At 41.8% G+C, this 27,297-nt stretch overlaps 1 protein-coding gene across 2 annotated transcripts in view; it reads left to right on the forward strand.

Annotated features, from left to right (window-relative positions):
* Window positions 1-27,297, forward strand: part of LOC144823772 (transcription elongation factor A protein 3-like) — a 271,048-nt gene that overhangs the window by 91,365 nt on the left and 152,386 nt on the right. For both annotated transcript variants that reach the window (XM_078682586.1, XM_078682585.1), the window contains 4 exons: window positions 4,117-4,222; window positions 13,270-13,408; window positions 18,119-18,193; window positions 25,219-25,299. In XM_078682586.1, the coding sequence (XP_078538712.1) occupies window positions 4,117-4,222; window positions 13,270-13,408; window positions 18,119-18,193; window positions 25,219-25,299 (401 nt within the window). The remainder of the gene's footprint in view (window positions 1-4,116; window positions 4,223-13,269; window positions 13,409-18,118; window positions 18,194-25,218; window positions 25,300-27,297) is intronic.

The following is a 27,297-nucleotide window of genomic DNA, read 5'->3' on the forward strand; positions in this document are numbered from 1 at the left end:
AAATCGCTTACATGAGTGGATCAGGGATTTTAATATTCTTAGTCCCCTTCAAGCAGGCTTTAGGGAGAAGGTCTCCACTGTGGACCAGGTCTTTCGCTTTGTCCTCATATTTTGGAAAACGGTGCAGTTGGAGGGTGGCAGCCTCTACACTGTATTCGTGGACCTGAGGGCAGCGTTCGACCTGGTCCCAAGGACCAAGCTGTGGGAGGTCCTCGCTAAACTGGGGGTCCCCGAAGGGCTTCTGAATATGCTAATACGCCTCCACAGCACTAACTATGCCCAGGTCAGATGTGGCAGGTTGGGTGGATTGTCCGGGAGGTTCCCCGTTGGCAGGGGGGTGAGGCAGGGTTGTGTGCTTGCACCAACCCTGTTTTGCCTCTACGTCAACGGGGTAATCAACCACTTGGCGGGCGTACCCAACTCAGACGCCCCAAAACTGGCCGCTGAAAGGGTGCCAGCCATCATGTTTGCCGACGACACACTGTTATTATCAAAGTCGGCAAAAGGCATTCAGCGCATCCTCGATGGATTTGTGGACTTCTGTGAGGCACACGGACTAGAAATTAATGCCATCAAAACGAAATTTATGGTCCTCAACCCCCCACAGAAACTCCACTTCACCCCAAGTATTGCGCACACCAGACTCGAAAGAGTAAAAACTTTTGAATACCTGGGAATTGTATTAAATGACAAATTTACTTGGAGCTCACATTTGGAGAAGGCAGCACTCAAATTGACCCAGCATTCGGGAGGTATAATGAAACTCTTGGCAAGCAACAAATCTTCACTCAGGCCTATTGGCCCCCCATTGCAGATATATAAAACCCAGGCCAAGGGGGCTGTCATCTATGGATCTGAACTTTGGGGTCACGAAAAAACATCATCGCTGTTGAAAGTAGAAAACAAATTCATTCGCAATCTTGTTGGGCTACCACCGAGCACTCCTCTTGTCCCCCTCAGGATGGATTTGGGTTTATACCCGCTTGATGAGGAATTGGCCCTACGCCCATTGGCCTTCTGGCGTAGATTATGGACAACTCCAGAGTTGGCTAGTTACAGAGAAGGACTTCGGGAGGTTCTTGCCATCCCAGGTGCCGGAAAAATTAAATGGCTTAACTTCATCAAACTGGAATTGGAGGCCCTGGGACTTTCATCGATGTGGTCTGACCCTCTCAACAAGTGTCATATCCTTTCTAAAAAGGAACTAGGCAAGTCATATCGCAAAAGTAAACTACTTCATTTACTTAATCACGATCACCTTGGGACCCTCACAGCTTCCTTTTTTTCCCACAAAGTTAACTACAACATGAAACAAACTCTGGACAAAATATATCCCTCCGTACTGAGAAAATTATACCTTCAGTGGAGACATGGGTCTCTCCCTATTAGAACTTATACATCCAAATGGAGTGACAATTCAAACAGCACCTGTCCAGCGTGCAGAACATCGGATGAAACTGAGCTTCACATTCTATTCTTTTGCCCAGTTTATCGAGACATCCGAAGGTACTGGATTGTTCCTTTATGCAGGAATCTGGGATTCGATAGGTGTTTGGCTGCCTTTAGAGTTTTAAAAACTGATTTATCAGATCATATCGTGTTTGCTATGGCCAAGTACCTGGGTGCTCTCTGGTCTACCAGAAGGAAATGTCTTAAAATGCAGACATGAGTACAGACTTGATTCTAGCACCAAGGACCTTTTGCAAGAAATACTTTTATGGATTTTACATATTGTTGTTAAACCTTTTAATGAATTGTCTCAATGGTTTTTCATAAATGTCTTTTATGGTATAACTTTACCGAAATAAAGATTTTTTTGAATTGAATTGATTTGCAGCATCACAATGTTTGGTCACTTGGGAAAGTCAGAACTGTAATTCAGATATTCAGATCTCCTGCCTCCACAATCAACACCGTTGCTGCTATATTGCACCTCCTATTCTGCACTAGGCCATACCACAGGCATCATATCACATGGCCTTCATTAGCACATGACTCCTGAAGTTGGTTACTTTTTTGCTCGACTACACCACACCTGCTACACTAGCCCGCGTCTCTTTCATAAGGCAGAGTCTCCACCACAATATTGTTGCCTTTTTTACATCACATCTCACCCACAAGAGCATCTCTCCTCTACTAGCTACACCTCCTTCAGTAGACTAAGTCTTCACTACTAGGTCGAGTATTCTCCAATCGACTACATCTCCAGCAGACGACACCTCCTCCTCATCTTAATGCATGGGCATGCTTGGCAGTTGCCCGGGCACACGAGCATAGGGGCCCAATGCCAATCTATGCACACACCATAACCAAGTTTCCATATTTGTATTCCTGTGAGTGGTTGTGTAGGCAGGGCCCAATGCATTGCTTTGCCTGGGGACCTATAATGGTGTTAAGATGGCCCTGCTCAGACCGTGTTTCCTCCATAACACTACATCTTCCTCACCAGATGACACCTCCTCCTCTAGATGATGTCTTATGAAGTAGACTACTCAGTAGTGGCCGCCACCTACCTAAAGTGGTAGGGCAGCCACAGATGGAGAGGGCGGCGGGTTGGGGAGGATAAATAAAATATACGCATACAAAATTAAAAAGACTTACCTGCTGCTCAGATCAGCTCCTGCTGACTCCTGCCTTGCGGCTCCTCTCGTCGGCTGGCCGAAAGGGATAAGCCCTCAGGGCACAGGCTCCACACCCAATCCCGACGATGCTCTCACAAGAGAGCAGCTCCAGGATTGGTCTGAGCGGCCTCATTTGCTGCTCCGATGGTGAATTGGAGTCTGGCTTTTCTCCAACCAGCTGTATAACACAGCCGGTTGGAGAAACATAATACATCTATTGTATAGTGGGGCTCAGACAGCAGAAATAAAATTATAACATTGTCTTATTTATAATTTTATTTATCCTCTGATGTTACGGGCTGTGGGCGACGCTCCTCTGCCATTATGGAAGAGCCGCCCATGAGACTACTTCATTTCCACTATATCACTTCTCCATCACTAAACTACCATTAGTTCACTAGATTACAACTCCTGCATTGAGTTACATATTGTCCATTTGGCTAGATCTCCATCCCTAGACTAAGGGCCTCATTTATGAGGTTTTGCCCTACGGCAGCGCAGCATGCCTTCCTGCTGTCCTGCTCTATGGCAAAAAGAAAAGGGCAGGAATAGGGCGTATCTATCAGATACAGTGCATTCCTGTCCTTTTCTCCTGCACCAGCGCACAATGGACTACTGTGCATCAACACAGGCACCTTTGCACCATGGTGCAAGGGTGTCTGCGTTGCAGCGATGATTATGTTTCTACAGGAAGAGACACCTTCCTGCACAAAAATAATCACAAGAGGCTTTTTCCTCCTTCTATCTGTGCTACAGAATGCAGCACACATAGAAAAAGGAAAAACAAGGAGAAATAAATATATTTCTCTTTGTTGTGCCTCCGTAAGTTATTGGCGCTTCCTCAGATTTACGATTTCTCGTGATTCTGGGGCAGTGTCAAAAAGCCATGGATGTTGTTGGGAATGCCCCCAACAACACCCGTTGCACTCCCCTTCAATGCAGACAACTGCGTAAAGGGACTGATATTTATAAGGCAGCATTAGGCCAAAAAAATGGCTTAGTGCTGCCCGATAAATATCACGGAGGCTTCTGCTCCAGGGAACGTCACAAAAACTGACGTGCCAGCGGCGCAAGGGGCCTCATAAATGAGGCCCCAAGCCTTCTTCACTAGATAGTCTCTCTGCTGCCATATCATGTCCCCTTCACTAGATCACATCTACTCTAGTTCACTACACCACAGCTCAATCACAAAACCACTTCTCCAGCAGACCATGTTTCCTCCACTAGACAACCTATCCACCCAGCCTCGCCAGTCATACAGAAGGTTTTCCTCTCTACTGGCACTCCTCATGAGCACCTCTGGATTAATAAAGATCCCTACAGCTGGCCACAGCATCACAAAATTGTGTGCAACTAGAACTGTAGTATCCTGGCTTCTTTGATGGCAAAGACTCTTGGCCTATGCAGCGTTAATTTATTTGATCCGTAGGAAGATTGACTGGAACACAGGGCTCTAAGAATGGCAACTGATTTGTCCATTTTTCTTTCTGTGCAGGCCACCAGGCTCGGTGTGATGGTCAATGGCTTGCGAAAGCACTGTCCGGATCAAGGAGTCACAGAGATGGCCACGATGCTGATCAAAGACTGGAAGCGGCTGTTGGGTGAGAGGCTCTGACCACAAAGTATCCAGCCTGGAGCTTAGGCATATAAATGTCTGAGTGCTGCCTTATCTATGAACTGGAATGCCTCACAATATCTGCTCATTTTCCAATATTTATGTAATACAACTTTTCACAGCTCCTACATTTACATAGGAACTGCTCTTATAAATAAAGGGCCTCATTTACTATTTTCTGGCGCACGTCAGCGCAGTAAGCCTTCCTTCTGCACTGCCATGCGTCAAAATAAAAAGACAGGAATGCGCCGGATCCACAAGATACGGCGCATTCCTGTTCTTTTCCGATGCACACAAACAGCAACCGTCCACCCACGCAGACACCCTTGCATCATGTTCCAAGGGTGCCTGCTTTGCGGGGATGATTGTATTTGTGCAGGAAGGGACACCTTCCTACACAAAAACAATCATTGATGGCATTTTTCTCTTTCTATGCATTTTCTTTAGCACGCATAGAAACATGAAAACATTTTGAGAAATTAAAGTATTTGTCCGCCTTGCGCCATTCCTACGCCTCCACTGGGGAGGCTTAGGATTCTGATTCATTCCCAGCTTAACAAAATGTTGTAAGTCTGAAAATGTGTCAGGTTCCATAGATGTTGCGATGGAATACCCACAGCAACACCCATGGAACGCATCTTTCACACAGAGTAATGCATGAAAGGGGCCCATATTTACAAGGCCATAAAAAGTCATGCAGGGTGATTTTACTTGGCCTTGTAAATATGAGCAGGCACACTGCACCATCGGTGTGTCAATAAAAGTGACGAACCGGTTGCCGGTTGCGCAATGAGCTTGTAAACGAGGCCCAACATGTGCAACCTCTCAGTGATCCTAAATACTCACATATGGATGACTTTGGTGCTCCTGTCACATCGAGACCTCTCATTACAATATGAAATATGAACCACGGCGCTATCAGGTCTGTGAAATAAGAAACACAGCACTATCAGGTCTATAAAATATGAAACTCAGCACTATCTGATCTGTAAGATAAGAAACGCAGCGCTATCAGGTCTGTAAACTATGAACCACAGCGCTATCATGCCTGTAAAATAAGAAACACAGCGCTATCAGGTCTGTAAAATATGAACCACAGAGCTATCAGGTTTGTAAAATAAGAAACACATTGCTATCAGTTCTTTGAAATAAGAAACAAAGCGCTATCAGGTCTGTAAAATATGAATCACAGAGCTATCAGGTCTGTAAAATAAGAAATGCAGGGCTATCAGGTCTATAAAATAAAAGCCACAGCGCTATCAGGTCTGTAAAATAAGAAACACAGCACTATCAGGTCTGTAAAATATGAACCACAGCATTATCAGGTCTGCAAAATAAGAAACAGAGCGCTATCAGGTCTGTAAAATATGAACCTCCACGCTATCCGGTCTGTAAAATAAGAAACACCACACGATCAGGTCTTTGAAATAAGAAACACAGCGCTATCAGGTCTGTAAAATATGAACCACAGCGCTATTAGGTCTGTAAAATAAGAAATGCAGGCCCATCAGGTTTATAAAATATGAAACACAGCGCTATCAGGTCTGTAAAATAAGAAACGCAGCGCTATCAGGTCTGTAAAATATGAACTGTAGAGCTATCAGGTCTGTAAAATATGAACCACAGTGCTATCAGGTTTGTAAAATAAGAAACACATTGCTATCAGGTCTTTGAAATAAGAAACAAAGCGCTATCAGGTCTGTAAAATATGAACCACAGAGCTATCAGGTCTGTAAAATAAGAAATGCAGGGCTATCAGGTCTATAAAATATAAGCCGCAGCGCTATCAGGTCTGTAAAATAAGAAACACAGCACTATCAGGTCTGTAAAATATGAACCACAGCATTATCAGGTCTGCAAAATAAGAAACAGAGCGCTATCAGGTCTGTAAAATATGAACCTCAGCGCTATCAGGTCTGTAAAATAAGAAACACCACGCGATCAGGTCTTTGAAATAAGAAACAAAGCGCTATCAGGTCTGTAAAATATGAACCACTGCGCTATCAGGTCTGTACAATAAGAAATGCAGGCCCATCAGGTTTATAAAATATGAAACACAGCGCTATCAGGTCTGTAAAATAAGAAACGCAGCGCTATCAGGTCTGTAAAATATGAACTGTAGAGCTATCAGGTCTGTAAAATATGAACCACAGTGCTATCAGGTTTGTAAAATAAGAAATGCAGCGCTATCAGGTCTATAAAATATGAGCCACAGCGCTATCAGGTCTGTAAAATAAGAAACACAGCGCTATCAGGTCGGTAAAATATGAACCACAGCACTATCACATCCGTAAAATATGAAACACAGCGCTGTCAGGTCTGTAAAATAAGAAACACAGCACTATCAGGTCTGTAAAATAAGAAACCCAGCGCTATCAGGTCTGTAAAATATGAACCACAGCACTATCAGGTCCGTAAAATATGAAACACAGCGCTATCAGGTCTGTAAAATAAGAAATGCAGCGCTATCAGGTCTGTAAAATATGAACCACAGTGCTATCGGGTCTGTAAAATAAGAAACACAGCCTATCAGGTCTGTAAAATATGAATCACAGCGCTATCAGGTCTGTAAAATGAGAAACACAGCGCTATCAGGTCTGTAAAATGAGAAACACACGGCTATCGGGTCTGTAAAATAAGAAACACAGAGCTAACAGGTCTGTAAAATGAGAAACACAGCACTCTGCACCCCATAAACTGTGTTCACGTATCGACATGGTATGGGCTTCTGATAAGATTTTAGATTCCTGTAACATTGAGATTTGCCCAAGGGTCACCTCAGACCATAACCCGATTCTTCTCTTGCTTAATATAACTTTAAGGGTACAGGAACCAAGGCTTTTCTAATTTCCCAGATACTTACTGGTAGAATCTGTATTTACATCGTAACTTAAGGAACATATTAAAGAATTTATAGAAATTAATATCAACTCGACTTCACTCATTTATGTTTGGGATGCCTGCAAGGCTAGTATAAGGGGATTCGCCCAGCAGTTTATCTTGCGACAGAATGCAGAACAAAGGAACGAGATGAAAGCTATGACATCTAACATTCTGTCACTTGAAAAACACTTGGCGGAAACTCTCCGACAAGGAACACAGAGTCTGCAAAAAGCTGCTCAATTAGAACTTAAACTAGTAAGTCTTCGATCTGCTATTAAAAATTGTTTTAGACAGAGAAGCAGTATTAAACTTCATAAGTACAAACTGTCGCAATATGAGAGTGGCGACAGAATAGGGAAAATATTGGCATATAAAGTTGCTGATGATAGGGCCACGCATTAATTAAGTCCATCAAGGGACCCAACAACGTCATATACAATCAATCTGCAGAAATATTGGAACAATTTGTTAATTACTACAGTAAACTGTACACTCCTGAAAATCATCCTACTGAAGATAGCATACAAACATACATTCGCAAAAATATGGTAATCAATAGAGACACTAGGATAGAAGATATGGAACAATTAGAGGAAAAGATCACTTTCACAGAGCTCAGATTAGCGATCATTTCTCTCCCCTCGGGTAAGGCAGCAGGGGAAGACATGCTTCCTATAGAGTTGTATAAAATTTGCATTGATGAACTGCTTCCTCTTCTCTGCTCACTTGTCAACCTGATTGGCGAAATTGGAAAGGCTCCTAATTCATGGAGGACCGCTAAGATCATGTTTTAAAAATAAATAAAAAAGCAGGAACAGAATTCGGATCCTACAGACCCATCTCGCTGATTAATGCGGATACAAAGGCATATGCTAAAGTTCTCGCAATGCGGCTAGCCCCTCTCATGCCAAAATTAGTTAACTCACAACAACATGGCTTTGTGACCGGCAGGGACACTACAGCCCATGTTAACATGGCGATCACAGCATTTCATGTAGCAGCAACTAATCTCACTCCACTCGGTATGGTATTATTAGACGCCGAGAAGGCCTTTGACCGAGTGGGGTGGGATTACCTCTGGGCTGTAATGGCTGAATTTGGCTTCAAGGGTCAATACTTGAGGTGGATACAGGCTTTGTACGATCAACATAATGTGAAAATTAGCTACACTGGTATGTTATCTTCCAACTTCCCAATCTCAAGAGGCACACGTCAAGGGTGTCCTTTGTCACCTTTATTGTTCGCGCTTTCCATAGAACCATTTATAAATGCTCTTCAGATGCAACCTCGTATTGATCCATTTAAATTTGGTCCAAATACCCTTAAAATTACCGCATATGCTGACGATCTAGCAGTATACTCCACAGATGTGGTAGAAGACATCTCAGGGATTACGGAGGAAGCAAATAATTTTGGAGCCATTTCTGGCTATAAATTAAACTTAAATAAAACCCAGGTTATAATGAATTACAAACCTCCGGTCCCAGTCCATGGTATTTGTAAGACTGCAACTTACCTTGGTGTGAAAATTTCATCTAAAATAGGTCAAATAAACGTACTTAACTATGATGCCTTATTGAAGGAAGTGTCAGCCCTTTTAAAAAAATGGCATAAAATCCCTAACAATCTCATAGGTCGGATTAATCTTATTAAGATAAAGATTTTGCCGAAATTTTTATATTTATTTAGGTCAATTCCTTTACGTGTTAATAAACCTTTCTTTAAAAAATTGGATGGGATCTTTAGTAGCTTCATTTGGGGATATAAAAAGGCTTGAAGATCGATTTTTCTACTCAAGCTCCCTTTTCACAAAGGTGGGCTTAATTTCCCAGATTTTAGATTATATTTTTTGGCTACCTTTTTCAGTCGCCTCCGCAGTCTCTTCAATTCTAATAATCAATTTTATTTTCTTCAATTTATGTTAGGGACTGAAGCTAACCAATTTTTGGCAAGAGTGAACGATCCGAATTAAATTAAAAGGGTCAAGTTCAAGACGGCTAGGGAGGCGGTTAGAATATGGAATTTAATCATGACCATTGGCAGAACATCTTTCTTCCATTCTAAGTTGTTGATTTGTGAGAATCCGGGACTACCAGGAATCTTTAGCGATGGAGCAGGGAAGGCGTGGGCTAATTTCGGTATCAATACTCTAGGGGACCTCTACGGTACGGCGGGTCTCTTAGATTTTGAGACACTTAAGCTTCTTCATAAGTTGCCTGAGTATATGCGGTTTAAATATATACAAATCCGAGATTTTCTTTTACGCAAAATGAATTTGAAAGCAGTATCTGACTCGGATTTATGGTCTTGCATATACTCGGAGAAGACGAAATCTTTAATTAGTGAAGGTTATAAATGTCTCAATTATTATAAAGCTGATGACTGTCCTAAGCTTGCTGCGAAATGGTCTACAAGATTGGGCATAAACATAACTGCTCATAATATTTCTTCTTCATTACGCAGTATTAATAATGTAGTACAATCCTCTAGTCTTAGGCTCTAACTATATAAACGGTGTGTTCGTTTATACTACACCCCACAAAGAATTTCAAAATGGTCCCAGAGTAACTTAACAAATGATCGTACTAAATGCCCTAAATGTGGCTTGGTGGCAGCAGATCTTGAACAAATGTTCTTTCTATGCCCATCTCTAAGTGAGTTCTGGACAGGATTAGAACATATCTTAAATCAAAAACAAGTAACACTACCCTCCCTATCAGTTTCCATGGTACTATTGAGTATGCATTTACCTAACTGTTTACATAAAGATCTATTAACCATTCTACTCTCGTGTGCTAGACTGGTCATAGCTAGGGCATGGATATCTTCAAAGCCACCACACAACATGGAATGGTGGACATTGGTCATCGAAATATACACAATGGAGTCCTCACTAGCCAAAATAAGAGGCGCTCGATCAATAATGAAATTGGATAAAATCTGGGGAACTTTCTTCCGAACTTAAACTCAATACTAAAGAATCTTTTTTTGTTTTTTCTTTTCTCTTTTTGTCCAAAAATTCATCTTGTGATATTCATGTAGAAAGTTGTTTTATGACTTGATGCATATCTTTTTGATTTAGTTCAAATTGTGTCTTAGCCATATGCTTTCACTAATGATGTGTTTATATATTAATTTACTTCTCTTTCCATTATTGTTTTTTCATTGTACAAGTGAAAATGAATCTCCTTTTGTTGTGTCTTCTCGTGTTGTCAATAAAAAAAATTTAAAAAAAGAGAAACACAGCACTATCAGGTCTGTAAAATGTAAAACACAGCGCTATCAGGTCTGTAAAATATGAACCACAGCGCTATCAGGTCTGTAAAATGAGAAACACAGCGCTATCGGGTCTGTAAAATGAAAACAGACCGCTATCAGGTCTGTAAAATGAAAAACACACCGCTATCAGGTCTGTAAAATAGGAACCGCAGCACTACCAGGTCTGTAAAATATGAACTGCAGCGCTATCAGGTCTGTAAAATGAGAAACACAGTGCTATCAGGTCTATAAAATATGAAACACAGCACTATCAGGTCTGGGAAATAAGAAACATAGCGCTATCAGGTCTGTAAAATAAGAAACACAGCGCTATCAAGTCTGTAAAATAGGAAACAGCGCAATCAGGTCTGTAAAATATGAAACATAGCGCTATCAGGTCTGTAAAATGTAAAACACAGCGCTATCAGGTCAGTAAAATAAGAAACATATGGCTATCAGTTCTGTAAAATGAGAAACACACCGCTATCAGGTCTGTAAAATGAGAAACACACCGCTATCAGGTCTGTAAAATATGAACCACAGCGCTATCAGATCTGTAAAATGACAAACACATCGCTATCGGGTCTGTAAAATGAGAAACACACCGCTATCAGGTCTGTAAAATGAAAAACACACCGCTATTAGGTCTATAAAATGGGAATCGCAGCACTACCAGGTCTGTAAAATATGAACTGCAGTGCTATCAGGTCTATAAAATGAGAAACACAGTGCTATCCGGTCTGTAAAATATGAAACACAGCGCTATCAGGTCTGTGAAATAAGAAACATAGCGCTATCAGGTCTGTGAAATAAGAAACATAGCGCTATCAGGTCTGCAAAATAAGAAACACAGCGCTATCAAGTCTGTAAATAGGAAACAGCGCAATCAGGTCTGTAAAATGAGAAACACAGTGCTATCATGTCTGTAAAATATGAAACACAGCGCTATCAGGTCTGTGAAATAAGAAACATAGCCCTATCAGGTCTGTAAAATAAGAAACATAGCCCTATCAGGTCTGTAAAATGTAAAACACATCGCTATCGGGTCTGTAAAATATGAACCACAGTGCTATCGGTCTGTAAAATAGAAACCGCAGACCTACCAGGTCTGCAAAACATGAACTGCAGCGCTATTAGGTCTGTAAAATGAGAAACACAGTGCTATCAGGTCTGTAAAATATGAAACACGGTGCTATCAGGTCTGTGAAATAAGAAACATAGCGCTATCAAGTCTGTAAAATAAGAAACAGCGCAATCAGGTCTGTAAAATAAGAAACGTAGTGCTATTAGATTTGTAGAATATGAAACACAGCGCTATCAGGTCTGTAAAATAAGAAACAGCGCTATCAGGTCAGGAAAATAAGAAACACATGGCTATCAGGTCTGTAAAATGAGAAACACACCGCTATCAGGTCTGTAAAATATGAACCACAGTGCTATCAGGTCTGTAAAATGAGAAACACAGCGCTATCAGATCTGTAAAATGAGAAACACACCGCTATCAGGTCTGTAAAATATGAACCACAGTGCTATCAGGTCTGTAAAATGAGAAACACATCGCTATCGGGTCTGTAAAATGAGAAACACACCGCTATCAGGTCTGTAAAATGAAAAACACACCGCTATCAGGTCTGTAAAATAGAAACCCCAGACCTACCAGGTCTGCAAAATATGAACTGCAGCGCTATTAGGTCTGTAAAATGAGAAACACAGTGCTATCAGGTCTGTAAAATATGAAACACAGCACAATCAGGTCTGTGAAATAAGAAACATAGCGCTATCAGGTCTGCAAAATAAGAAACAGCGCTATAAAGTCTGTAAAATAGGAAACTGCGCAATCAGGTCTGTAAAATGAGAAACACAGTGCTATCAGGTCGGTAAAATATGAAACACGGTGCTATCAGGTCTGTGAAATAAGAAACATAGCGCTATCAAGTCTGTAAAATAGGAAACAGCTCAATCAGGTCTGTAAAATAAGAAACGCAGTGCTATTAGTGGAGAAGTGTGGCTCAATGGTTAGAGTGGCAGACCCTGATGCCGAGGTCTAGCCCGGGACCAGGGTTCAATTCCCCGCCTCGGCGGGTCTTGGGCTCAAAATTCCACGGACCTGATAATTCTCGCCTCGGTGCCTACTCCAATCATGGAGTCCCACTCTGCAACTCTGGGCAATAGCTTACTTAATCTCCACAACGGCCCCGAAAGCGCTAGGATGCCTGGCCTCCACCTTGGGGGTGCCCAGGAGTGGACACCTCACAGGGAAAGCCAGGATGGGTTCCACAGCGGTATTCGTACAAGCGCCTTGAGACCCTTGCGGGTGAGTAGTGCGCTATACACAAGTATCAATTTACATTTACCATTTACATTAGATTTGTAGAATATGAAACACAGCGCTATCAGGTCTGGAAGATAAGAAACATAGCGCTATTAGGTCTGTAAAATAAACACACAGCGCTATCAGATCTGTAAAATAAAAACACAGCGCTATCAGGTCTATAAAATATGAAACACAGGTCGGCAGGGTTTTCTGGACTGGGTGGAGCTGGTATTAGGCGTTTGAGACTTGTGGGTGCACTGATGCTCGTGGGTGTATGCGAGGGGAGCCCTGGAGCACACACAGCTCCTTGTGGAAGTCTTCCAAGATTGAGAGTGCACATAGTTCCTCTTGGAATTCTAATAGGGGATCTGGGAATGGGCGGCACAGCTCCTGGGTTATTGAAAGAATGTTTTGAGGTGGGCAGAGCCTCGTTTAGATTTCTTGGTGATACTTTTGTTAGTGGGAAGAGCAGTTATTGGTAATTGTAGGGTGTGTCTGAAGGGGCAAAGTTGTGTTTTTTTAAATTCTGGGAGGGGCACGGACAATTGGCAAAATCTGACACTGGTTTTCCCTCCCAGACATGAAAAGACCCAGGCATGAAGTGCATAAAGAGAAAACAGACAAAGAGAAGGGACTGGAGACCTCGTGTGGCGTGAGAGCCGGGGAACCCATCCAACTCTGCAAGCCCGTGGCAGAAACACCCAAGGACCAAGAGAGGTGCCGCCCTCCAGGAGATGTGTGACGTGATAACAGTGCCACCATACTTAACTGACCAATATGGGTTTGCGGGGGTATTTATTTCTCTGTGCTTCTAATAGTTTTAAGTGCAGCTACTACAGAGTACCTTTCTCTGCTCTCTCTTCTGGCCGAATGAAAACTGGGTAACTATCAGCACACCAGTGCCTGTGAAAGCATGGATGTCAACTCACCGAAATGCCAGGGGGAGCGGAAGTGACATCACACGCCCTTTGACCTCCACTTTCACTTACACACATACTTTCACAAACATACAAATTTATACATATACACTCTTTCACACTAAACATACTCTCACCCGCAAGCATGCTCACAGCATGCATTTAAAACCATTTTTTACTTAACTTATCTGCCATGGAAGGGTATATTCCAGCTTATTGTACTCCATCTTTATCACCCTATTAATAAATAATACATTTTATTTATTCACTATTAGTGTAATAAAAAATTGACGGAAAATAAAGTGGAGCCGCACCTGCCCCAATGTTCCTGGCACTGAATTTGCCAACTCTGAGACCAGTGGGCCTGAGACCCCTGGCGACCGCAAATGACGTCCATGTATGAAAGACCAATAGGGCCTGGGAAGAGCCACCTTTCAGGGACCCGCCTGATAGTGCCTAGCACTATAAGCCCCTTCTGAGGGCATAGGCGGAGGAGCGTTGCCCCTCTACTTTTAAGCAGTGTAGCTAAAAGAAAAAGAAAATGATAATGACTCAATGTTAGTATCATTTTATATGTTGCTGCTGTTTTCTGGTTCGGGCAGGCGGGGCTGCTCTGCTCTCAGAGCAGGGCAAGGCAGGGACGAAGTGATTTGCCCACTGCAGGTGAGCATGAATGTTTGGCCAGCCTTCTCAGGGCGACCAAACAGCCTGCATGTTGTCCATGCAGGCTGCATTACAGCCTGGGTGGAGAACATGCCCTGGCCCCCAGTCCCCGTCTGAGCATCGAACCAAGGAGCTCCAAGCTATCACAACGCTGCATTGCAGCATTGTGAATGGTCAGGGGAGCCTGGGGACTTCCTGCTTCCTGTTCTGGCCCGAGTCTGACGCGGAGGAGAAACACGGCGATAAGTTACGTGTTATTTATTTTAGTTTCTTACATCCCACCCTCTCGCCCCCACCCAACCATCCCCGATCCACGCCAGCTGCCACTGCTGTGGCACAAAACCTGTTGGGAAATACCCCGCCTACCCTCTAGGCTAGACGGCCTCTATCTGATGCAAAGCAGTGCAGGGAGTGGGCTGGAGAACTTGGTGCAGTGAATGCCATGATATGTGCACAGATTAATGCATATTCCTAGTCATACACAGAAACAGAACGCGCTCTCCTTGTGTGTGAAATACTTGTGTGTGCTTGGAATGCACAGTGAGTGATTGTTCAGGTGTTGTGAGCACAAGTACAGGATTCCATGGGATTACATTATTCTTTCCAGTGTAGGGGAATGACATCGAGGCACATTTGGGGAAATTGTGGGGTGCTTCATGGCGATCTAGGGTCCCTGCTCTTCTGTCAGCATTGGTGAAGCCAGGTCTTCCTTTTAAGTTTTCAATTCCAAGTGATTATTCAGAGCGCCAACTAACACAGTGATGTAACACTAGCCCGCACAGCCCCCGTGGTGCATGGGGACGGGCTCCTGCGCTGAGATCTCCTGACTGGGTATGGGGGGTGCTGTGAGAGGAGGATCCCTGTACTTTGCACGGGGGACCTCCTCAAGTTGGTGATGCACCGTTACATCGCAACTTTTACAACGGGAGGCTTTTACAACGGAATTTTTACAACGCAGGATCTATTACATCGGATGCCATTACAACGCATGGCATTACATAGCAGATGCTATTACAACGCATGGCATTACATCGTAAGTATAGGTAAGTATTTTTTTTTTTATTTTATTAATATTAATTATAATTAAATATATTTATTTATGTTTTTTAATATTATTAATTTATTATTTGTTATATTAATTAAAATAATTTTTAAAATAAGTACAGGTGTACAGGGGTGTTTTTAGGTTTCAGGATAGGGTTTGGGTTTTCGGATACAGGGGTGTTTTTAGGTTTCAGGGTAGGGTTTGGGTTTTGGGGTACAGGGGTGTTTTTAGGTTTCAGGGTAGGGTTTGGGTTTTGGGGTACAGGGGTGTTTTTAGGTTTCAGGGTAGGGTTTGGGTTTTGGGATACAGGGGTGTTTTTAGGTTTCAAGGTAGGGTTTGGGTTTTGGGGTACAGGGGTGTTTTTAGGTTTCAGGGTAGGGTTTGGGTTTTGGGGTACAGGGGTGTTTTTAGGTTTCAGGGTAGGGTTTGGGTTTTGGGGTACAGGGGTGTTTTTAGGTTTTTGGGTTTTGGGGTACAGGGGTGTTTTTAGGTTTCAGGGTAGGGTTTGGGTTTTGGGGTACAGGGGTGTTTTTAGGTTTCAGGGTAGGGTTTGGGTTTTGGGGTACAGGGGTGTTTTTAGGTTTCAGGGTAGGGCTTGGGTTTTGGGGTACAAGGGTGTTTTTAGGTTTCAGGGTAGGGTTTGGGTTTTGGGGTACAAGGGTGTTTTTAGGTTTCAGGGTAGGGTTTGGGTTTTGGGGTACAGGGGTGTTTTTAGGTTTCAGGGTAGGGTTTGGGTTTTGGGGTACAGGGGTGTTTTTAGGTTTCAGGGTAGGGTTTGGGTTTTGGGGTACAGGGGTGTTTTTAGGTTTCAGGGTAGGGTTTGGGTTTTGGGGTACAGGGGTGTTTTTAGGTTTCAGGATAGGGTTTGGGTTTTGGGGTACAGGGGTGTTTTTAGGTTTCAGGGTAGGGTTTGGGTTTTGGGATACAGGGGTGTTTTTAGGTTTCAGGGTAGGGTTTGGGTTTTGGGGTACAGGGGTGTTTTTAGGTTTCAGGGTAGGGTTACAGGGGTGTTTTTAGGTTTCAGGGTAGGGTTTGGGTTTTGGGGTACAGGGGTGTTTTTAGGTTAAATTAAATTAATTATATTATATTAATTACATTTCTTAATTAAAATAATTAAATTAAATACATTATTTTAAATAATTTAATTTAATTACAATTAAAAAAATATTTAAATTAAATTAATTTCATTATATTAATTAAATAAAATTAATTACAATTTTTATTAAAATTAATTTAAATAAATAGATTAAAATTTATTAAATAAAATTAATTACTATTTTAAAATGTATTTTAATTAAATTAATTAAATTAAATTAATTAAATTAACTTAATTACATTTTTTTTAAAAAGGTATACTTACCTATACTTACGATGTAATGCCATGCGTTGTAATAGCATCTGCTATGTAATGCCATGCGTTGTAATGGCATCCGATGTAATGGATCCTGCGTTGTAAAAATTCCGATGTAACGGAATGCGTTGTTATAAACCGCGTTGTAGTGACACCAATCCCTCAAGTTTTGTTGCACCACTGAACTAACAGTTAACGCTTTATTTGGCTGTTGATGTGACTTCCACTGTGCATAAAAGTTATATGGACATTGAGTAATCTGACAGGCTAGACGGATTTCTAGTAAATTAGCCTAACTCCAATTATGAACTTTAACAAGAAAGAGTAGGTAATCCAAAGGAATCTCTAGCAGAAAAGATGTCTTAATTAGATGGTGCCTTTTAATTCGCTGAAATTTGCACCATCCTTGGTGTTTCTCCGGTCACTACCACTCCCATGACTATTGTACCTACTCAAGGGTGATGGATGTTGCAACCACCGAAGGTATTTTTCCCATGAATTATGCCTGCCAAGGCGTCCATTTAATACAATATTTCACAAAAATTAGAGTGATTGTGATTGGTAGAAACTCTAGTGTAGACAAATTAGCACAAAGAGACATTTGCGACTTTTAGACAGACCCCAGAGCAGACAATCATTTTCTCACTCTATGCCCACGGAGGTAGTTTGGGTCTACAGGAATCCAAGTACATCATGGAGAGACAGACAGACATCATTTTAATTGACCAGAATCAAGGTATGGTGATTGGGCGGGTCTATGATGTCCTCAGATATTTCTAGAATGGGAAAAAACATGGATATCACTTAGAGAAAATAAAATTTTGCTAATCCATTTCTATTTCCTGCTCTTGGGGTGAGCAGAGTGAAGTGAGCACACAATTGTAATGCCGATCATGGATTTCCCTTCAGAGTAACAGAAGCCTTAACAGTAGGTTAAATGATGAACAAGGTGAGATGTTTTCTGAGACTGATAAGGGAAAAAATGTTGATGTTGATTGCCATTGTCTCCCTCATTTCGGTACTGTACCAAAGCAGAGTGGTCTACACTTAGCACACAACAATACTGCATGCAAATGTGCATGCTCGGGCTTGTGAAAGCAACAAGTGTACATGGAACAAATTGTGTGATGTGCTTAAGTCCTCTGTAACATGATTAAGGAAGAGATTTATTTATTATTTAAGGGATGTATTCACTGCCCAACTCAATGGTGCTCCTTTTATTGATGTTCAAATGATGAAAGGCTGAGTCAGCCCTGCCAGTGACCTATCTAGTGATCTGCATGTTACGCATAGACGCCTGTGCCAAGAGCTAGCCCCACCAAGCTAAATGAAATGCCCTCACCATGAAGGAAAGACTCGCACTGATGTCTCTTACCTGCATCCTTCATCCTATTGCTTCTTGTTCTTTGTACTCAAGCATGGTAACACTATTGTTTTCCTCTTCTCTCAAGAGCCTTCTCCGATCTGAAAGCTCTCAAACTTGGAACTGTGCCAAATAAGCATGCCAAAGAGCACAAGCCTGACAGGTAAATTTAAAGTAGGCCAAACGCTAGCTACTGGTAAGTCATTAATGTCACGTAATTGTCTGCACTGGTTTGGCTTTGGCTTTCCATTTTACCATTTTGTTTGCCATACTATAGTAGATTCAGAAATCTAACCCAGAATCTCAGCAATTTTGTGTTCTCGACATGGCTGCTGCATTCTCAGACTATAACAAAATTGTTGGCCTTTTCTATGCTATTCGTACACAGGGAAATTCTCATGAGTCAGCTTTAGGGCATAATTATGAATTTGGCGGTCCATTGGAATGTCAAACACACGGTGGAGGTGTGGTGGCGGTCGGGGACTGCTGCACCGGGGGTCCAACCGCCTTATTATGACTACAGCGGTTGGACAATGATAGGACACCGCAACCACCAGGGATCCTTGATCCCACGTCTTCTTCTGGGAACTGCGCATACGCTAGAACCTGCGCATGCGCATTTCTCAGAAGAAGACACGATGGAGACGGAGGGAAGCCCGGGACGCCGCCGATAAGGTAAGGTTATTTAAAATGTTATTTATATTGTTTTGTAAAGTTTTTTAATACTGCAAGTGGGAGGCGGGTGGCGCGTAACAGAGCTATGCAAGAGTGTGGAGATTGGTTCCATCTCGGTGCCTCTCCGCGTAGACCCCCCCCCCCAGGGAACACCACCTCCCCGGGGCCAAACTCCTTTTTTATTTGAGAAATGGGAGGGTGGCCATGTGGCCCCCTCCTGGGCCATTCTCAGCCCTGCAGACCCCCACCTCCTCGGGGCAGGCTCTTAATCAAGAAAGGAGGGGGGCCACATGCTATGTCCTGGGGTGCCCACCCCGGGACATAACTGTTTGCTATGACTTGGCAGGAGCTTCACTGCTCCTAGCAAGTCATAGTAAACTGTGCTTTGCTTTGAGCAAGCAAGAGCATTCTGCTCTCGCTTGCTCAAAGTGGAGCACAATTGATTTACAGAGAGGGCGCTGCATGTTACCAGCTCCCTCTCTGTAAAAGCAATGCCAGTTCCCGCAGGAGGTGGGGAGCTGGCAGGGACCACAGAGGCCTTGAGGGTCCCACTGTGGTCCCGAACCATCCTAAATGGGGGCCCTGGCTGGGACCAGGCCACCCACACTAGAGTCCTGGCCCCAGGGAATGGGGTTCCTAGGGGCCAAAATTGGCCCAGGGAAAGAGGGTCATGCAGCAATTCACTTTTACCACCACTCTGCAAACACCCCTCCTGGTGCACAACTGGTTGGAGGGTGAAGTCCCCTTGACTGTAGAAGGTCCTTGGGGCCCAACAAGCCCTCCTGTTACTTCCATTAAGTCCCACACTGCTGGATTGCAGAGAGGTCTTCGAAGGCCATGCCCCCTTTCTCCACCACTGTGCAAACATGCCTCCTGGCACACTGCGGATTGGGGGATGAAGTCCCCATGGCTGCTGAGGATCCTTGAGGGCCAACTACCCCTCCAGTAACTTCCAGTTCGTCCCACACAGCGGGATTGCTGAGATGTTGTTGGAGGCCCTGCCCCCTTTCACCTCCACTCTGCAAATGCTTCTCCTGGTGCACTACTGGTTGGGGGATGAAGTTCTCTTGGATGCTGAGGGCCCTTGGGGTCCAAGAAGCCCTCCTGTTACCTCCAGTAAGTCCCTTACAGCGGGATTCCTGAGAGCTGGTTAAAGGCCCGTCCCCTTTCTTCATCACTCAGCAAACATGACTCCTAGTTAAAAAACCATAGAAATGCCCTTAAAAACAAAGGTTACAGGGATGTTATGATTAGGAGAACGAATTTGAAAAACCTTAGAAATTCACTTAACAAACCAAAAGTTACAGAGACGTTATAATTGGGAAATGGAATTAAAATAACTTTAGAGATTCACTGAAAAAAACAAAGGTTACAGGGGCGTTATAGTTATGCTCAGATTTCACTCATACAAAACCAGTGAAATTCAGCAGTTATAGTTAAGGCTCCCAGTTTTACACTATTTATTTTGCATTTCTGTCTGTATTTATATTTATTTTTGGTCATTTTATCTGTATTTATCCGCGTTTATTTTTGTTGCAAGCAAAAGAAGACCCTACAGCTAGTATTTTTTCCACATTCATTTAGACATACAATGCACACTTACACTCGGTTTTTATAGCTGTTTCTAAAATTGGAGCCTATAGTAAGTGCATTTTACATATTGTAAGCAAATGTCTTCCCTGTCCACTTGGAAAAGATGCATGAATTAGTGGTATTGATTAGGTCTTCTTAGTGCAGCTGTCTGCAAAGTCCAATTATTGCCCACTCTTTAAAATACACATAGAACAAGCTTTGTATCTATCTATAAGACAGTTTTTTCCTCAGCACATGCCACTGGCCATTTCGTGCTTCATTGCCCCCTCTAGAAAGTGATTGATTTGGAATGCATGAGGAATCTCAAAAGTGCATTATCCCTGAAAAGTATACTACATCATTAGTGTCTGTCTTTAAACTCCCTTATCTCCTGTGTGAGTTATATGCAGAATGCCATCCCAGTATTGGCAAAGTCAGAAAGAGTAGCTTTAATGTGCTAAATATCATTTGTTTGTGCATGTATTTGCTCATTAAAGCCAGGCTTTATGCTGATAGTTACCTTTGGAGGCACATCTAACCCTACCCCATCAACCTCCTTCCCCATCCATAAAACAAAAAAACACAAAGGCTGCTGGAGCGGCGGTCAATCTCCTGGAGTGTTTTCACACATCTTAATGGACATCGGCTACTTGCACCTTCGTTGAGGAGTTGTAACAATTTACATTCTACCTGCTTCTTTGATGCTCTCCTTTTTCTTTGGGCTTGATGTAGTAGTCACCGCATACATCTGCTGTGTTAGCACAATGGGCACACTTTCTTTGGATTTTCATAGTGTTGCATAAATTCCTAGTATGGAATGTCGCCTTAGTAAACCTAATTTGCTTTTCTTCATGAAATGTACGTCAGCACAAAGGAGGGCATGTGAGAAGAAAAATAAATGGAGTACAGAGGCAGCAGGGGCATTCTACTTCCTCTGGAAGTCATTGGGCCATTTGTTTTGGCAGTATATTCCCGGTACTATTTATAAATACAGACAAAGGAAATCAAGATTTCCATCTGTATTTATATGTAAAAACCAGTTTAAACAGAAAAATGTGAGCCTTAGGTATAGTTTAGTCATAGTTACCTGAGCTCACTAACTTATGCCCGTGCAATGCACTGCTTATGCACTCACATATTACATCACTCATGACATAGTCAGCATGACAATTTCTACATAACATAGACGACTGTGTGCACCAGGTACTAAACTATGTACATGTGGTTGTTTTGCTTCAGAAGAAGGGCTATCTATAAAGTTTCACCACAGTATGAGGGCTGCAGGTAGTACGCTCTTTAGAACCTTCAATCCTTGGGTATTTTAAGTGAATAGTCACTCTTTGGAAAAGTTTTGTACACTGTTTTAGTATATACTTTTTAATACTCTTTGGTGTATTTCTCATAAGAATTTCACTATCTGCAAAGTATGTGATCCAGAGTAATCTCTCTCCATAGAGTAAACAGTGTTAACAGTACCCACTTATCTCTTTTTCTCACGTCTTTTCTCAGTGCATATTCAGTGACAGTCAGTGGGTTGATACAGGTAAAGACTGTTCATAGAAGGGCATTAGTGATTTAACAGGGCTTCAGTATCTGGAGGAACTTGTTTTTCCCTGAACAGCTGTATTCAGATTGAACACCGTGTGCACAGTAGGTTACCCTTTCATCTGTGGTTTATAGTCAACATGAACTCAGCTACCTATGAAGTGTATGGTAGAGGGTCAATGTTGCATATTTCACGAGCTTGCTTTACTTATGTGGGTTGTGTGTATGACAGCAGTAATGATGCTTCATATTATTTTGAGATATTTTGCACTTTCATAGCTCTAATACTATATCCGTTTATAGAGCAATATGTACAAAAGAAGCTTGGATGATGTCAGCAGTGACGTCATCAATGACATCATTTGAAATGTCATCAGTGATGTCATAAATGATGTCATAGACATGTAATGAGTGAAGTAATATGTGACCTCATTAGCAGTGCAGGGCAGGGGCTCAAGTTAAAGTTAGCTAACTATAACTGGTGAATTTCTGTGCTTTTTTTTAGTCGAAACCATTCATGTTGTCACTGATATATTCATCTAACTATAACATTCCTTCAACCTTTGTTTTTTTTAGTGAATATCTAAGTTTAAAAAAAACAAATACAGCTCTTTTATCACACCTAACTATAAAACAACTTTAACCTTTGTTTTTTTTAGTGAATTTCTAGGGTTTTTGTAATGTAAAGTTATATTTTATTACAATACATAAAGCTAACCCCCGATGCGTAAGGCCACAGGGGGTTGGCCACAGGACTTTATGTTTTTTAAAGGGGAGGGTTCCATGTGCCCTCTTCCCCAGGCCCTATTAGGCCCTAGAGACCCCATCTCTTAGGGCTGCCTTAAAATATGTAAGTTTAGTGGGGCTGCAGAGCCCCCATCCCCAGGCCTAATTATGTTTACTTAATAGCGTACTTACCATCTTACCAGTTACCTGGTACTTACTGTAACTGAGTCTTAATAAACCTTCGTCTAAATTGCATCACAAGTCATACACAGGCATCAAATAAGGGTAGATCTTACTCTTCACAACATAAACAGTGAGCATGTACACATTTAAACTAAGCCATTCCTTAGGAAGTAACCCACATCATAAATGTGTATGTTCCAAATAGGACAGAATTAATACAACATTATGAAAATATTCCATCACAGGCAGATAACGAGTCTTTTACTCCGGTGAGCGATCTCTCAACCAAAGTTCCTCACCAATACCAGATAACAGGAGATGCTTCAGAGGATTTCCAAGAGCAAAAGTGAGCTATCCAGTCAAATGGTTGCAATCCAAGAGGTACTGGGTGTAGGAACCTCTGTGAAGGATCGCGCTCTCAGCGGACGCACATCTCTGAAGAATGACATATTGTCAATGCACTTAGTCGATTTTAACCAATAGCATGCTTGTTGTTGTGAAAGTGTATCTGATGACACAGAATGCTCACTGGGAAAACAAAAAACAATGCGTTTCTGGCAAATAGCATGTGCTGTCTTCCTTTCATTACAACAATGGGGCCACACAGCCCCTCTCCCCAAATCTTCTTGGGTTCTGGGGACTCCACCACAGGGACACAATCTAAGCAGAAGGGGGCATGCAGCCGCCCTCCCTCACCCAACTAGGCCAGAGGACCCCATCCCCCAGGGTCAATCCAATTAAAATGGGAGGGGGGCGTGTGGCCCTCCTCCCCGAGCACTAATTGGCCCATGAAACTCTACCCCTGGTACCAAAAATAGTAAAAAAGGGGAAGGGGGCCTTATTAGGCTGTGAGGACTCCATCCCCTGGGGCCGTTCATTTTTTAAAACGGGTATGGGGGCAGTGCGGCTACCCTCCCCAAGCCTTCTCAAGCTGCAGGACCCATACCCCATGGCCATCTGTTTTTTTAAGGGGGAGGGAGCCATGCTACCTTCCCTCCCCGAGGCTCTTTTAGCCCCAGAGATTCCATCCTCTGGGGCCATCCATTTTTTAAAAGAGGAGGGGGCCCTTGTTAGCTCCCTAAGCCCCATCCCCTAAGGTCCCATTACATTGTAAAGTGGAGGGGGCTGTGTGGCCCCACTCCCCAAGCCTTATTAGGCCGCGGGGACCCATCGCCCAGGGCTGTATTTTATTAATAACGAGAAGGGGCCATGCAGCCCCCCCCCCCACCAGAGCCTTTTTAGGCTTCGGGACCCCATCCCCTAGCTGAGTAATTAATAAAGGGAGGGGGAGCACAGCCACCTCCCTGACCCTGATTAGACCCTGGGACCTCATTGACCAGTTCTGAAATTTAAATAAAAGGGGAGCGGGCCACACGGTCCCCGCCAGAGTCTTCTCAAGCACCGGGGACCCCACTCTCTGGCGCCATCTGTTTTTTAAAAGTTGAGTGACCACATGGCTCTCCTTCCCAAGCCTTATTAGGCCCCAGGGACCCATTGCCGGGGCTGTATTTTATTAAAAACTCATGCACTTCCATACACAGTCTTGTCAACTCACTTGCCACACTACATTAACTATAACTCGCCCATTCGCCATACACAACCTTGCATATTATATAATTTATAATGTGAAATTATTGCATTAATATCAATACTTTTGACATCTGAAATTACCTGATTTGCAAATTTGCGAGTTATAGTTAATGTAGTGTGGTGAGTGAGGTGACAAGACTGAGTACGAAGGTGCATAAGTTATATTAGCATGAAGGTGGTATGTAAATATAAATGTGAGTTATAAGTAGGACTTGTAGTAATGTGAAAGTGGTACGTAAATGTTGAATTTACCAGATAACTGTAACTTTAGAATTTCTAATGTTTGTGTAGTTTAAGTTGGGTTTGTCATAAGTAGGAAATGAATAAGTGTGTAAGTTGTGCATGAATCATACATTTAAAAAGATAACTATAACTTTCAAATGTTTGTTTGGTTTAAATTTGGTTTATATACCAAACATCAAAATGTTTTACTATTTATAATTTATCTTTAACCTTTGTTTTTGTGGGGAAATTTAAATGGTTTTTATAATGTTAATAAAAAATGTGTAACATTCGTACAGTTTACTGTTGTCGAGTGGAGTGTTATTAAGTGTAGTGTAGTAAAATAAAGTGGAGGATAGTGTTGTAAAGTGTACTATAGTACAGCAAAGTGTCGTACAGTGGAGTGGAGTAGAGTAGAGTGGAGTGAGGTAGACTGTAGTGGCGTAGACTGGAATGGCAAATATGAAGCTACTTACTGGTTTCAAAAGCCGTGTTCAAATCCTGGTTTTCTCAAGAAGCAATTCAGTGACTGGTTCTTTGGTTGAAAGTGTTTTCTTTGTTGACTTTACCAGTGGGTATGAGGATGTGGTAAATGACTGTGCAGTCATACGTTATACAAGGCATACTTCCATATTCTTAAATTCTAGTGTCTCATGTTGTATTTTTCATCTACAGGAACCTTTCTATCACATCTTCAAAACACATCACTCATGCTGCTGGACCACATACCCACCCAACAGACCCAAGGCGTGAGAGGTAACTTGGGAACATACCCGGTAGACTGATCTTGAAATGAAATTAAGGCAATAGCTTTTTAATCAGTGGATTTATTAAAAAAAAAAACATTTTCATTTATATGACCTGAGAGTGTCTCTTTGCCTATTTCTGTTTTCACAGGTATCGTTCCTGTCATAGAAAGAGCGTTAAGTGTGAGAGCCGCAGTAATATTGTTTGTTTATTTAGATCATACCTCTATTTTTCATTTGTCCATAGATATTTTGATTGCTGCTTTTTTGCATCGATCGCCATCTTTGACCAAGGCCAGAACAATTACAGATGTAGTTTTCATGCTCATCCTGTCTTATTTCGTAGTTGTATTCCCTTATGAAGGCCTTATTGAGAGCAGTCTTTGATCAGGAAGCTGATAATTCATATTTGTCTCACAGTCAATGGACAAAATAATGCCTCGTTTGGAATACATTGCATTTTTATGAAAATCAACTATTTTAAGACAAGCAGTTATATTTTAGACAATTTGTTTTAGATTTTCTTTCCATCTGACAGAAAGCCTCTATTGAATTCCAAATGATTTAGAATGTGCATGCCTCATTTTGAGCTGCCAAGCAGTCAGTTATCTTTGTTAGCATTGTCCTCTCACAAGCAGATGTTGAGGCATCAATAATTACTCCATTCATTGCAGGATTGTGTTGATCTATAATTAAAATGATTTGCTTGCAATACATTTAGAATTCAAGATTTTTTATACCCTACTTGCATGCTCTTAATTGTCGACTTTGTAGTTGGTTTTGTATTTGTATTGCTATAATTATGTTTCAGATTGTTAATTTCATCAGACTCAGTGTGGATTTTGTTCAAAGGTTTCCACTTTCCACTCATTATCAGAGACCTGTAGAGTTAGTGTTCTTGAGAGTAGGGTTGTCATATAGGATAAAAGAGAGTACTTTCCATTACTGTAACTTCATTGACAGTACCTTTCCTCCCACATCCACATGACCACATAGCTGGTGAGGGTATTTAAAAAAAATATCCAATCTTAAATTCTGGGGTCAAAACACACGAAAATTGTATAATTTCAACGTCCTGGATGTAAATGTTTAATTTCTTATTTTAACACCTCCCCACGCTGCCCTTTAAACTACTTAGCACAAACGTGAAATCTTAACTGTGTTAAACCTTTTTGCTTTCTCCATAAAGTGCTTTGTCAATCTTAATTTAAAATTCTGTCTTATAACTGATATAAATACATTCGTTCTTATTTTTATTTCACGAGATATTTGTCCAAGATGCAACTTGCCACGTGGACATATCATTTAAATATACTTCATTTGGAATGTCATATGTTGCACTATACTTGAGCTTTGTTATTTCTCTTGTTTTCCTATGTTTTATTTGTGAAACCTTAAGTGCAGTATTGTAATTATTAATTAATTAGAACGTTCTACAATTATGTCACATCATTCACTTCACTTAATTTAAACATGTGACCCAAATGATTTTTTTTAGATATGGAAATGATATTTTTTTTAAGTGGCTTCTCATGTAAAAAAGACTGACGGGAACCGTTTATATTTGGCAACAGGTTCCCATCCAAGACCGATAATAACGTTTCCTGTGTGGCAGGTTACTTTGGGTGAACTACATTGTTCCAAACAGTGAAAAATACAAGAAATGTGAAAAGTGGATGGTGAACAAATTTCGTTTAAGAGGATATGTGGTAAGATAAAGAATAGAAAACATCACTTGGAAAGAAACTGCACAAAGGTCATTAGAAAAGGAACCAGACATGAGAAGGAAGATTATCACACCTACCAGTCAATAATCTTTAAAGACTGGCATACCAAATGTAACATATTTAATGAAATGTCCTTGTGGCGAGTACGTTTTATCGAGGATAAACATCTTCAAAACCGTAGATAGGAAAGAATGCATGCAAATCTACAATAGGAACACAGATTTTCAAATCAAGTTTGCAAATTTGTTCAAAGATCAGTGAGGATAGGGGATTCAAATGAA

This window comes from Lissotriton helveticus, chromosome 3_1, assembly GCF_964261635.1.
Source record: "Lissotriton helveticus chromosome 3_1, aLisHel1.1, whole genome shotgun sequence".
Classification (NCBI taxonomy): domain Eukaryota; kingdom Metazoa; phylum Chordata; class Amphibia; order Caudata; family Salamandridae; genus Lissotriton; species Lissotriton helveticus.